The sequence below is a fragment of the Macrosteles quadrilineatus genome, unplaced genomic scaffold, assembly GCF_028750875.1.
Source record: "Macrosteles quadrilineatus isolate MER2022 unplaced genomic scaffold, UCM_ALF_1.0 Scaffold_1__1_contigs__length_201487025, whole genome shotgun sequence".
NCBI lineage: Eukaryota > Metazoa > Arthropoda > Insecta > Hemiptera > Cicadellidae > Macrosteles > Macrosteles quadrilineatus.
In genome coordinates, this window is record NW_026542594.1 from 91,158,111 (window position 1) to 91,170,509 (window position 12,399).

Below are 12,399 nucleotides of genomic sequence, written 5' to 3' on the forward strand. Positions count from 1 at the left end.
GGGGTTGTACTATTTTTTTTAGAATTATAAGGACCATAACAAATTAATTTTAATAAAAACCGGCTTTTTTCCTAAATCCAATATTTTGTTATTTTATGGGAAATAACATAGGTAATTTACAATAAATTTTGAACCATACTTTTTACAAAAATTGGATCTGTACCATTTTATTAAACATTTTAAGGACCATAACATACAAATTTTAATCAAAACCCGGCTTTTTTTCTAAAATCCAATTTTTTTAAATGAGGTTTTTATGGGAAAATAACATAAGTTACAATAACATTGGAACCGTAATTTTAGCGGAAATGGAGTTAGTACCATGTTGTTCAGAATTTAAAGGACTATAACATACTAAATTTTTATCAAAATTGTTCAGGCTGTTTTTGAGAACATCTTATTTTTCTGTTTTTTTTTATGGTTTGTATGGGAAAATTACCATTCAAAGTAAAAATTTTTAAAAAATGAAAAAAATGCCTGGGGATATAATGGATAAGTACCAAATTTCATCAAAATTGGACGATATTTGTAGTCTGTAGCTCTGTACCCACCCCCACACGCACACACACACACGCACACACACACACACACACACACACAGACATCACTTCGAAAACCACTTTTTTGGGTTCAGGGGGACCCAAAACGGATATATCAACTCAAAACTCAATTTAGAAAATTTTGATGAAAACAGTACTTTCTCCATATACCACGGTACCATGGTATAGGGGGAGAAAGTAAAAAGTTAGCTATTGGTTCACTTTTGGTGGGACACCCTTTATAACCAGTAATTGGAAAATTTTATTTGTGACAGATATGCATTCTAAAAATATATTTAAAATTGTAGATTTCCCTACTGCTAGTAGTACAGTAATGTGTTGTGTATGGGAGGCGCTGCATTCAGAACAGTGATGTGTTGTACAAGGTTTACGCTGAGGGCAGTACGATGATGTGTTGTGTATGTTAGGTGGTGCAGTTGTTGGATGACAACTTGAGGAATTGAGCTGGACACTGAGGCAAGGGAGGCGCATCTTGCAGTACAGTGATGTGTTGTATTTGATAGGTGGTGCAGTTGTTGGATGAAAACTTGAGGGCCACACCAGAGCACCAGCACCAGAGGAGCAGCTGGATATTCTAGAGTTTGACTTGGACACTGAGGCCAGGGAGGCGCATCTTGCAGTACAGTGATGTGTTGTATTTGATAGGTGGTGCAGTTGTTGGATGAAAACTTGAGGGCCGCACCAGAGGAGCAGCTGGATATTCTAGAGTTTGACTTGGACACTGAGGCCAGGGATGCGCATCTTGCAGTACAGTGATGTGTTGTATTTGATAGGTGGTGCAGTTGTTGGATGACAACTTGAGGGCCACACCAGAGGAGCAGCTGGATATTCTAGAGTTTGACTTGGACACTGAGGCCAGGGAGGCGCATCTTGCAGTACAGTGATGTGTTGTATTTGATAGGTGGTGCAGTTGTTGGATGACAACTTGAGGGCCGCACCAGAGGAGCAGCTGGATATTCTAGAGTTTGACTTGGACACTGAGGCCAGGGAGGCACATCTTGCAGTACAGTGATGTGTTGTATTTGATAGGTGGTGCAGTTGTTGGATGAAAACTTGAGGGCCGCACCAGAGGAGCAGCTGGATATTCTAGAGTTTGACTTGGACACTGAGGCCAGGGAGGCGCATCTTGCAGTACAGTGATGTGTTGTATTTTATAGGTGGTGCAGTTGTTGGATGACAACTTGAGGGCCACACCAGAGGAGCAGCTGGATATTCTAGAGTTTGACTTGGACACTGAGGCCAGGGAGGCGCTGCTTGCTGACGCAGCGGCTGAGAGAGACAAGACTAGGCGGTTACTGGAGGCTGAGTGTAGGGACTGTCAGAGACTTGCTGAGGTCATCAGGACCAACACTTGGGACACCATGGCTGTTAAATCTAGGTGCATCAAGGTGAGTACAGTATACAGTTTACTAATGTTAAATTATCTGTTTTTAATGTTGCTTAGCACAACAAAATTACTTAAAAAGATTCTTTTTAAAATGAATGCAATCAAATTTCTCTTTCTTAAATTTGCATTAAAAAACTTACTATTTTTTTTTTTACTTACTTTTAAGCCTCTGTGCATTTAGTATTTTACACAACGATCGCGTAAAGATAGTCTTTAGAACACAAGTAGAATATACCCCTGCCAGAGCAAACCTACAGACTTAGCAAGAAAAAGAAAATGCCCTTAAAATTGTATTTTTAGATTGATTTCCTATTGAAATAACATTAATTTTAATGAATACTTAGGTTTGCTGCCACAGGGAAGGTAATAAGGAGTGTTTTTTTAAATTATATTTTAGTATGAAGTAAACAAATTCAATTGAAATATATTCATAAACACCTAACTTATAACAGGTTAATTATCTATCTATATCCATCTACAGGGTGTGGAAAAAACAATCTATTTTCTACAGCATACTGTCTGAGGGGGGTGGGAGTAGGCTCGTTGGAAAGCCTATTCAATACCATTATCTGTAGCCATAGAGCAATATTTACCTGAGCAACGTGCGTGTGTTATCAAGGTGAAAAAAAGTAATGAAAAGTAATGTAAAAAAAGTTCCGTGCACCCTTTAATTAGGGCGACATGGAGAGGTTCTGTCTCGATTATCTGTATGGATAGTCAATAAAATTAAATAGATTAATTCAAATTAATCTTTAGGGAAAAGAAATTAAGATCGAACCTCAACATCTCCAAGAATTGAATAATGTTTTATTAAATATAGCTTTTGTTGTCATGATTGTTCTGACTGATACATAATATCTTAATTTATTAAACTGCATGAGTGTATTTAAGACATCATAATTTATTGCATGTAATTTATGAAATCATTACATTCTCAACAATATTATAGATACTGTAGCTCATTTCATTCAATTTTTCAACGGCATACTCTTTGCATGGTATAAAGAATATTTTTATTTATTTTATGAGAATTTAATTTTTTCTGTTAGGACATTTTTTATAAGGTGCTACGGGCACGGGCAGGGGGAGGATGCGGGACGATGATTCACAACTGAGATGAAAACACACTTTTTGCAAACAATTCTTGCTTGGAGCTGGATAAAGGGTTTGAATGTGATGATTTTTTCAATGAAATTCCCTTAAATAATTCTCTTAAAATATTTCACACAAATATCAGAAGTTTCTCAAAAAACTTTGACGATTTATCGGTTTATTTACAATCTTTGAATGTTAATCTAGATATCATAGTCTTATCAGAGTGTTGGTTGAGCAGGGGGAGGTGGGTCACTTGGACGGGTTTGACTTAACAATGATAGGTACACAGAACAACAGGAATGACGGAGTCATTGTTTTCATTAACAAACGTCTGTCTGCTACCGTAACTCAATTCAACATTGTTCTGTATGTAGTTAGAACAAATAATAAATGTAATTGTCAAAGTACAATTTATTTTAACCAACTTTATTCAACACAAATTAAAAACAAAGTGAACAAGTAAACATTATAGAGTGAAAATTTAAAAACGTACGTTTTCAGGAAAAGCACTTTGCAAATTTTTTTCCCCTTTTTTCAAAACTTTTATTATTTTTTTTATTTTTTTTACAATTGAAGTTTTATAAAATGTCCATGGTAACGCAATATCTTTGGTAGTTTTTTTTTTAAAGAGCATCTTTAGTGGAAAAACACAAAATCCTGTCACGACCATAACGGACGTTTAAATGAATATTAAAAATAGTTAATATTATTTTTATAACTATGTTTTGCTATAAACTAATTTACTTTTATGACCATTATACAATAAAAAGGTCAATGAGCTTTTGGTATATTTGGTCTTTCTAGAAAAAAAGAAAAAAACTCAAAAAATTGAAAAAAGCCAATAAAATCTTTTTAAGTTTGTATAACTCCGAAAAAACTTACCAGAGACCCGAAAAATCGTTATGTTTGTATAGAGGTGTGCTTCTTTTGTGTATAAAACATTAAAATATGACGATATTTTAATTTTTGAATTTTTTATGATAGAAATCATAAACGTGATGGTCAGGGACAAGCGGTACGGTCGTGAATTGTCTGGAATAATCTAAATCTTTCTAAACAATCCTTCAATTATACTGTTAGATATAATAAAATTATGTGTTTCAATTGAACTAAACTGTTCAATTTACAATTATATTAAAGTTATTGTCATGACCAAACACACTATAATCCATAAGGCTGGATTGGTCGTGAAAAAAACCGCGATGGTCGTGAAACTTTGGTCGTGAAATTACGTGTTATTTGGCTCTGTTCTGGCGGTAACCCTGCACCTCATGTTCGAGGATACAAAGTGAACTTCTAGGTTAATCTAGCAATTGAAATATCTTATAAACAAAAAATAACACCATGTCTACTTCATCGAATGACTACGTACGGTCATGGACACACCAAAATTACAAAAAACACAATCTTTCCTTTATTAATCTTGTAATTCCTCCTTTCAACTCGAAACGACCGGCACTACAATCCTGACGTACACCCCGAACTAGTCTCTAAAACCAACTGACTCCATCGACGCCAGGCTTGCCACTGTCGTGCCCCAAAGTTGAAAATTTTTCCCAAATGGTCGTGACGCCAAATCGAGGGACAGACTTATTTTGTCATGGTAGTCAGTTTGCAATGACAATAAAATTATAATATGCTCCTTTTTTGTAAGTTTAATAACCATTGATGACATAAAAATATGGCTTTATATATTTCGGCATGAATAATTAGTCTAAAAACAGCGTGAAAGTTGGAAAATGTACCCTAGGGACACGTCATGGTCGTGAATTTCGAGACTTTAAAAATACGAAAAAAATACCTAGAACCTATTTAAAACCAAATAAATGTGTGTAACATGTTGCCCCCGTCCCAAAAAATATTAAAACACATAATAATAAACTACAAATCCAGTATCTACGAAGTAAAAGGCCAGGGACATGAAAACGTACGTTTTTAAATTTTCACTCTATAACCAGCTGATAATATAGTCAGAGAAATATAGGATATGACCTTAAAAAAATTTCAAGAAAACGTTTTATGGTTTTATTTTGTAGTGTTGGGTTTGCAGAATGACATACTAAAAGTTGCCAAAAATCGGTGCACGAGAAAACCACTAAAATCACAATTTAAAATGGCGGCTTTTCCCAACATTGGACAAATAAAAAAAAAATATTTCACATGCATTTGTTATGCACATTTTTCGAGATATTGACTTGGGACCACCACCTGTATTTATTGGGTGGTTAGTAGTTCATTTTAATAGGGAACACGTTTTTGGCCGCCATCTTGGATCCGCCATATTGGACATACATCATTCTTTTCAATGTAATGATAGTGTTGTGACACATCATTACAAACTACATTTTTACACTGATTTCAATGCCGAAATTCATTTTTCAATATATTTTTTAATTTAGAAGATATACTCAAACGAAAACTCTCCCCCATACATTTCTTATGGACGTTTCGTAGTTTGATAATTTTTTTAAAACTATTTTTCTTATATCTCCAGTTCTTATTAATGCTTGCGGTTCGTTCTAGGCTTAAAATATTCAGTAATGTAAGAGCTTTCATTTAAGCTCTTGAGCATTAAAATCAGATGAGTTAAAGTCCAGCTATGAACCTCAGAACAATATTAAATTTAACTTTTTAGAAATATATTTTTATTAAAAGATTTATAACTTGGGTTGGTAATACGTCACCAAGTTCTTTCTGGTCTGAAATTACTCAGTAAATGTTTGGCTTTGATTTTATTAATCATTAACCAAAATATGACAATTTAAAAATGAGTCATGGACCTTAATTTAACATTAAAATGTGTACATTACGAACTTTGTATTTAGTTAAAGACGTATATTCCCAATTCTAAATAACTCCCAAAACTCTTATAGTCATAAATAATTCATCAAATTATTGACTTTTATTTTGGCTAAAGATTACTTATTGGTAGTTATTTATAATTAATTGGGGATATATGTCTTAAACTGAAGACAAATTTCTAAATAAAACTAATTTAATGTTAAATGAAGGTCCAGGACTCACTTCAGATTTGCCAGATTTTATTTAGTGATTAATAAAATTAAAGCCGAACATTTGCTAAGTAATTAAATACCATAAATAACGTGGTGACGCCTTAACAACCCGAGATATAAATCTTTAAATAAAAACTAATTTCTAAAAAGTTAAATTCAATATTGTGTTGGGATTTGTAGATGGTCTTTAACTCGTCTGATTTTAATGCTCATGAGCTCAAATGAAAGCCCTTAGATTACTGAATATTTTAAGCCTAAAACGAACTGCAAGCGTTAATAAGAACTGGAGAAAAAAAAATTTTATTATCAAACCACGAAACGTCCATAAGAAATGTATGGGGGGAGGGTTTCCGTTTGAGTATATCTTCTAAATGAAAAAAGATATTAAAAAACTGATTTCAGCATTGAAGTTAGAGTAAAAATGTAGTTTGTAATGATGTGTCACAACACTAGTCAATATCTCAAAAAATGTGCATAACAAATGCATGTGAAATATTTTTTTTTATTTGTCCAATGTTGGGAAAACCCGCCATTTTAAATCGTGATTTTAGTGGTTTTCTCGTGCACCGATTTTTGGCAACTTTTAGTACGGTATGTCGTTCTGCAACCCCAACACTACAAAATAAAACCATAAAACGTTTTATTGCAATTTTTTAAAGATCCCTGTGTAAGTTTTTTTTAGTTTGCTTGGACTAATAGTTATAGAATAAATAAGCAATAAGTAAAGGTAGACATTTAGGATGTAACACCTCCCCTTAGTGAGTTTCATAAGTTAAGTCTATCGACGGGTTTATGTGTCCGTTTTGATCGTCTTACTGTCATAGCGGAAGCTGGTGCCACTGGAACATCTGATATGTTGTTACTGGTCTTTGGATCATCTGGTATGTTGGGATCATTGGCCTCTGGATCAATGTTGTGATAATTTGTTACGTGGTTTTCGGTTGTTTCCTCTCCGACTTCTCCAAAATTTGTTGGTATGAATACTCGATTTTGCTCATTCCTTAATGAAAACTCACACAAGTCCCGCCCTGAGCGTCTAATTTGGTCTTGATGTCGTCTGATTGGGCCACTGCTTGTGGTTATTTCATAATTTCTTGGTCCTTCTTTTTTGTTGATCTTTCCAACCCCCCATTTGTTGCATGTTCCATAGAGGCGGTAGGCGACAGGGTCTTGAGCTTTAAAGGACTTTTGCCTGTCACGGTCTTGAGCTTTAAAGGACTTTTGCCTGTCACGGTCTTAATCTTTAAAGGACTTTTGCCTGTCACGGTCTTGAGCTTTAAATGACTTTTGCCTGTCACAGTCTGAGTCAAACTTTCGGTTCACTTTTTGTGACAAATCAGGATACAATAAGTCAAGTCTTGATCGAATTTGACGTCCAATGAAGAGATGTGAAGGAGATTGTACTGTAGTAAGTACTATGTGGAGCTCTACGATATGCCATTAAATATCTCTGCAATTTTATTTCGATAGAGCCTTCCTCAAAGTGCATGGCTCTGATGGTATCTTTCAAGTCTTGCACATAGCGTTCTACTTGACCATTAGTAGCAGGATGGTAAGGTGCTGATCTCTTGTGTCTAATTCCGTTGGATTTAAGAAATTTTTCAAACTCCAATGAAACAAATTGCCTTCCGTTGTCGGACACTAATATGTCAGGGATTCCAAAGGAGCCGAAGAATTTACGCAAAGCCTCAATGGTTTTATGTGAATTTATAGTTGTAAGTGTTACAATTTCTGGCCATTTACTATAGGCATCCAAAATTAGGAGAAAATAGTGGCCATAAAATGGTCCAGCAAAATCAACATGAATTCTTTGCATAGGCCTTGAAGGATATTCCCAATGGTGAACTGGTGCTTTGGGTGATTCATGCTGTACTCGTTGACATCCCAAACAATTTAAGGTCATATTCTCAATGTCTGCATCAATTTTTGGCCACCAAACATACGAACGGGCTAGTCCCTTCATGCGAACTATCCCCACATGAGCCTCATGAAGTTCTTTCAAAATTCTTGCACGAAGTTGTTTGGGAATCACCACAAGATTCCCTTTTAATAAGCATCCAAGCTGAATTGACCATTCTTGTTCGTTAGAAGACATCAGGTGATGGATTGGCTCCCCTCTGATTAGTGATTGATAAATATCTCTAAGATCTGGACCAGATTGTGTATTTTTTGCTATTTCTTCAGCTGTGACAGGTAAAGTATAGATTTGTTCTATTTAATGAACATCGGCTGAGTCAATAACAACAGCTTCTTCAACATTTTTAGGTAGTCTTGAAAGTGCATCAGCATTAACATTTTCTTTGGTTGATTTATACTTGATGTCAAATGAAAATGCCTGAAGGAATATAGCATAACTAGAGAACCCGTGCGGCTCAATGAGCCGCATAGCATGATACATAACGCCGAAGAAACCTTATGCTTAAATTCGAGTAACTTTAGTTACATCGAGTTGTTTGAAAACATGTTAGGAACTAATTTTAAATATCTCTATTGGCGTCGTCAAGGTTCACCTACATTATTTCTGCTCTCAGTTCTGATAACTTCTAATGAATGCTAAACGATCTGCCTCAGTTCGAGTTAACATGTTGCATAAGTTAACACTGTTACCTTACTGATAACCTGTCTTAAGTAATTAAAGTTGGGTCATTGAATTTCTTTCATTTGAGACATCCCGCTGATCAAACTAATTTTTTCCATAGAGTAACCTGAAAAAAGGGGTGATATCAACCATTTCATGTGCTCCATTTTTTACCCACAAACTCTGGGTTACCAACTGGACAGCCATAATCTACTTTGAATAGGCTAAAGCAGCAACACCATTGAAAGTTGGTTAACGTAATTTAACGTGTTGTCTGTCAGTCTCGGTATATGCCCCGAGCATCAGAACGTTCTCAAGTTGTTCAGTGCAGTTTCTCTTAATACCTGTCCCGAAGTTTTGAAAGTATATGTATACATTCGTCGAAATGGGTTGGATAACTCTTGTAGCTATAATATTTGGATGGCAATTTTAATTTTCTCTTTTTGAACAGCGTATATTATTTGCCTCTCCCGAATCATAAAAATAAACTTGACCGTAACTACTCGATCGTTCAATACATAAACACTAATTCCTTCACTTATGAATGGTCTAATATTGCCACTTTAACTTTCAATAGAAAATGAGTTTTTGAAACTTCTTATTTTCTACTTGAAATGACTGGATTGTGTTGGTGAATTCAGTCAAAAAACTTTGTATAAGTTTGTCCGAGGAACTGGCAACATAACATAGTAGTAAACAATCCATTTACGTTTTTTCTCAATTGAAGTAGAGCGAGAAATACAAAAAAAATTACAATAAAAACATAAGGTCCGCCAAGATTTGGTATAATCTTACTACTTGAACTTATTATAGTCAAGGCTATATTATAGTTTCTACTAAATGTTTTGAAATATCTCAATCTGCCAGTGTGTGAAGTTGCCTAAACATTTAAGTTGCCCCCGCTTGACAACACTATGATCATTGTATATTTTTTCACTTCAAAAGTAAGTTGCATAGCAGAACTGGCAATTTTTATTAATCTCATCTTACCAAGTGAATGTGTATCTGTGTAGGTATCTGTTAGACCAGGCTTCTCTTTTTCTACTATCCTCATACGCACAAGATATCTTATTATTAATTGTGTCTTCCTACCAAGTTCAATATTTCTTCTTTGAACTTGAGGCATTTTCTGTTCTTCCAACAAAACTGATTAACTGCTTAACTTGGTCTTAACCTACTGAATAAACATCAATTGAAGTAAACATCAATATTTACTCCCGAAAAGCTAATGAGTTTCTTTTTATAAACAGCTGTTTTTTGTTTTTAGCGAATTTCCCATATAGGGAATAAGCTATTACCGTAGTACTCACGGTAAGACCTGGACCCGGGACCGATTTTTGTTTTTGTTTTGAGGTCCCTAGAGGTCAAAAACACCATCCGTTCAAATTCATATATATATGTGTCCGTTAGCGCGATAACTCGAGCAAAAATGATCCGATTTTGATGAAATTTGGTACAAACGTGTAAACCTACGTTTATTCAAACGAGTTCGCGAACCAGCATGATCGGACCATGGGAACGGGGGTTTATGGGGGCTTTTATGGGGTAAAAATGGGTTTTTCCCATTTTTGACCCAAAAAACATAAAATTTTGCAATTTCTTTCAAAACTATTTTGTAGAGCTTAAAAAAACAAATAATTTAGTATATTGAAGCGTTATAATGCGCCTAATGGTTACGAAGAAAATTCCAAAAAATTGTAAATTTAAAATTCCCATGTTATTCTTATGGAGAATAAGAAAACTGTTGTAGTTTGCTTGTTTATAAACATACTAGCTGTACCCGCGGGCTTTGCCCCGTTTAATTTCTTAATTTTCAAGATGAGCTCGTTCGCATGGCTCAATGACGTCCTGGTTGAAGTTCGTTCGCTACGCTCACTCACCTTTGGGTTGGAGCTCGTTCGCTGCGCTCACTTGCCTTCAGGTTAGCTTGTTCGCTACGCTAACTCGCCTCCAGGTAGAAGTTCGTTCGCTACGCTCACTCACCTTTTGGTTGCAAATTAGCTGTTGTCATAAATTTAAAAAAATAATAGTGCTGCACCCTGTTGGTAATCCTTGTAACTTAAATGGTATTGAACATCATAGAACAGAACCAACTTGTTTAATTGAAACAGCTGTTAAGATTCATTAATTCCTTTTAAATATGAAAAATCATAAGGTTAACATGGGAAACTCCAGAGCCACTGGGGCGGAGCCCGAAAGCCCGATCAGAATAAAAACTACTTAGTTTTCCTATTTAATGCCCAAAGAATCGGTGTACCTACCGAATTTCAGCCTCCTAGGTAAATGGGAAGTGGGAGAATTAGTGATGAGTGAGTGTGTCAGTGAGTCAGTGAGGGCTTTGCCTTTTATAAGTATAGATTTTGCCCAAATTTGGAAAATGTTTTTATTTCTTACTAACTATTAACATTTTACATAAAAAACACTTTTACCCTCCCTGTTGCAGCAAACCTAAGTATGTTTTAAACTGATTCTATTTAAATAGGGAATAAATGTGATATTTTTAAGGAGACATTTTAGTGTAAATCCATTCAGGGAAATGGAAATTCGCTTAGTCTGCAGGTTTGCTGCGGCGGGGGTATTAAATTTGTTCTATGTATTTCTTATGGGGAAAACCCCGACCTTTGAGAGGGTCTCAGGCTCTTAAGAGCAGGAATTTTAAAATTCTAACCTTATTGCAAAACTACATATTGAGACGAACACCTAAAACGTTGAAATTGGTCCACAAATAAGGGAGGAGTTGTGTTAACGATGTTGTAGTCTTGTTGCGGCCATAAGTGGTATTCCATTTTTCGGTCCAAATATTGATACCAGGGGTTTGTGGTCTGTAACTAGGGTGAAATGGCGTCCATAAAGGTATGGGTAAAAGTGTTTAACTCCAAAATAAATTGCCAGGGCTTCTTTTTGTATGTCACTGTACTGTTTTTGTGTTTGTGATAGTGTTTTGGAAGCAAATGCAACAGGTCTTTCATTTCCATCCGGAAACACATGAGAAAGAATTGCTGAAATTCCAGATTGACTAGCATCTGTTGCTAGAATGAGTGGTAAGTGTGGGTCAAAATGGCATAGTATATTCTCTGACATCATTTCCTCCTTCACCAATTGAAAATCACGTTCACATTCTTCAGTCCAATTAAAAGGTACATTAGCTCTTGTGAAATTAATAATGGCTTGCATCTTTTCACTTAAGTTTGGAATAAACTTTCGATAGTAACTTATCAACCCAAGGATTTGTCTAACTTCTTTCACATTACTTGGTCTCTTCAGGTTTCTTATTGCTTCAGTAATATGTTTACTTTTACTTATTCCCTTTGACGAGACCAAGAAAGTCAATCTCTGGTACAAGGAATTGAGATTTAGAAACATTAATGTGTAAATCGTTGTCTTTGAACCGATTTAATACAGCACGGAGTCTTTTCAAATGTTCTTCATCACTGTGGGCTGTTATTTTGACATCGTCAAAGAAAAAGTTCCATGATCTCAGATGTGTTGAGTGACAGCAAAAGTTCCAAAAGTGAATCACATGTCAGTGTAGGAAGTAGTAGTCCTGTTACTATCAACAACCTGTTAAATACCAGCGTTAATAGTAATTTTTTAGTAATAAGTTAGACAACCATCACATGATATTCATAACACTAAGATAAATGAATTAATTATTTGTCACCAAAATATAAGTTGTGTTAAATCAAATGTTGACTCATTAGAGATAACATTAGCTGAATTAGATCTGAATGTAGTTGTGTTGAACGAGCACAAACTGACTCAAAC

At 35.2% G+C, this 12,399-nt stretch overlaps 1 protein-coding gene across 1 annotated transcript in view; it reads left to right on the forward strand.

Annotated features, from left to right (window-relative positions):
* Window positions 1–308: 308 nt before the first annotated feature.
* The window catches only part of LOC128998883 (cilia- and flagella-associated protein 43), a 167,462-nt gene continuing 155,371 nt past the window's right edge, over window positions 309–12,399 (forward strand). The window contains exons 1-5 of the mRNA XM_054425241.1: window positions 309–313; window positions 1,104–1,179; window positions 1,334–1,435; window positions 1,590–1,670; window positions 1,718–1,948. Of these exons, the coding sequence (XP_054281216.1) occupies window positions 309–313; window positions 1,104–1,179; window positions 1,334–1,435; window positions 1,590–1,670; window positions 1,718–1,948 (495 nt within the window). The remainder of the gene's footprint in view (window positions 314–1,103; window positions 1,180–1,333; window positions 1,436–1,589; window positions 1,671–1,717; window positions 1,949–12,399) is intronic.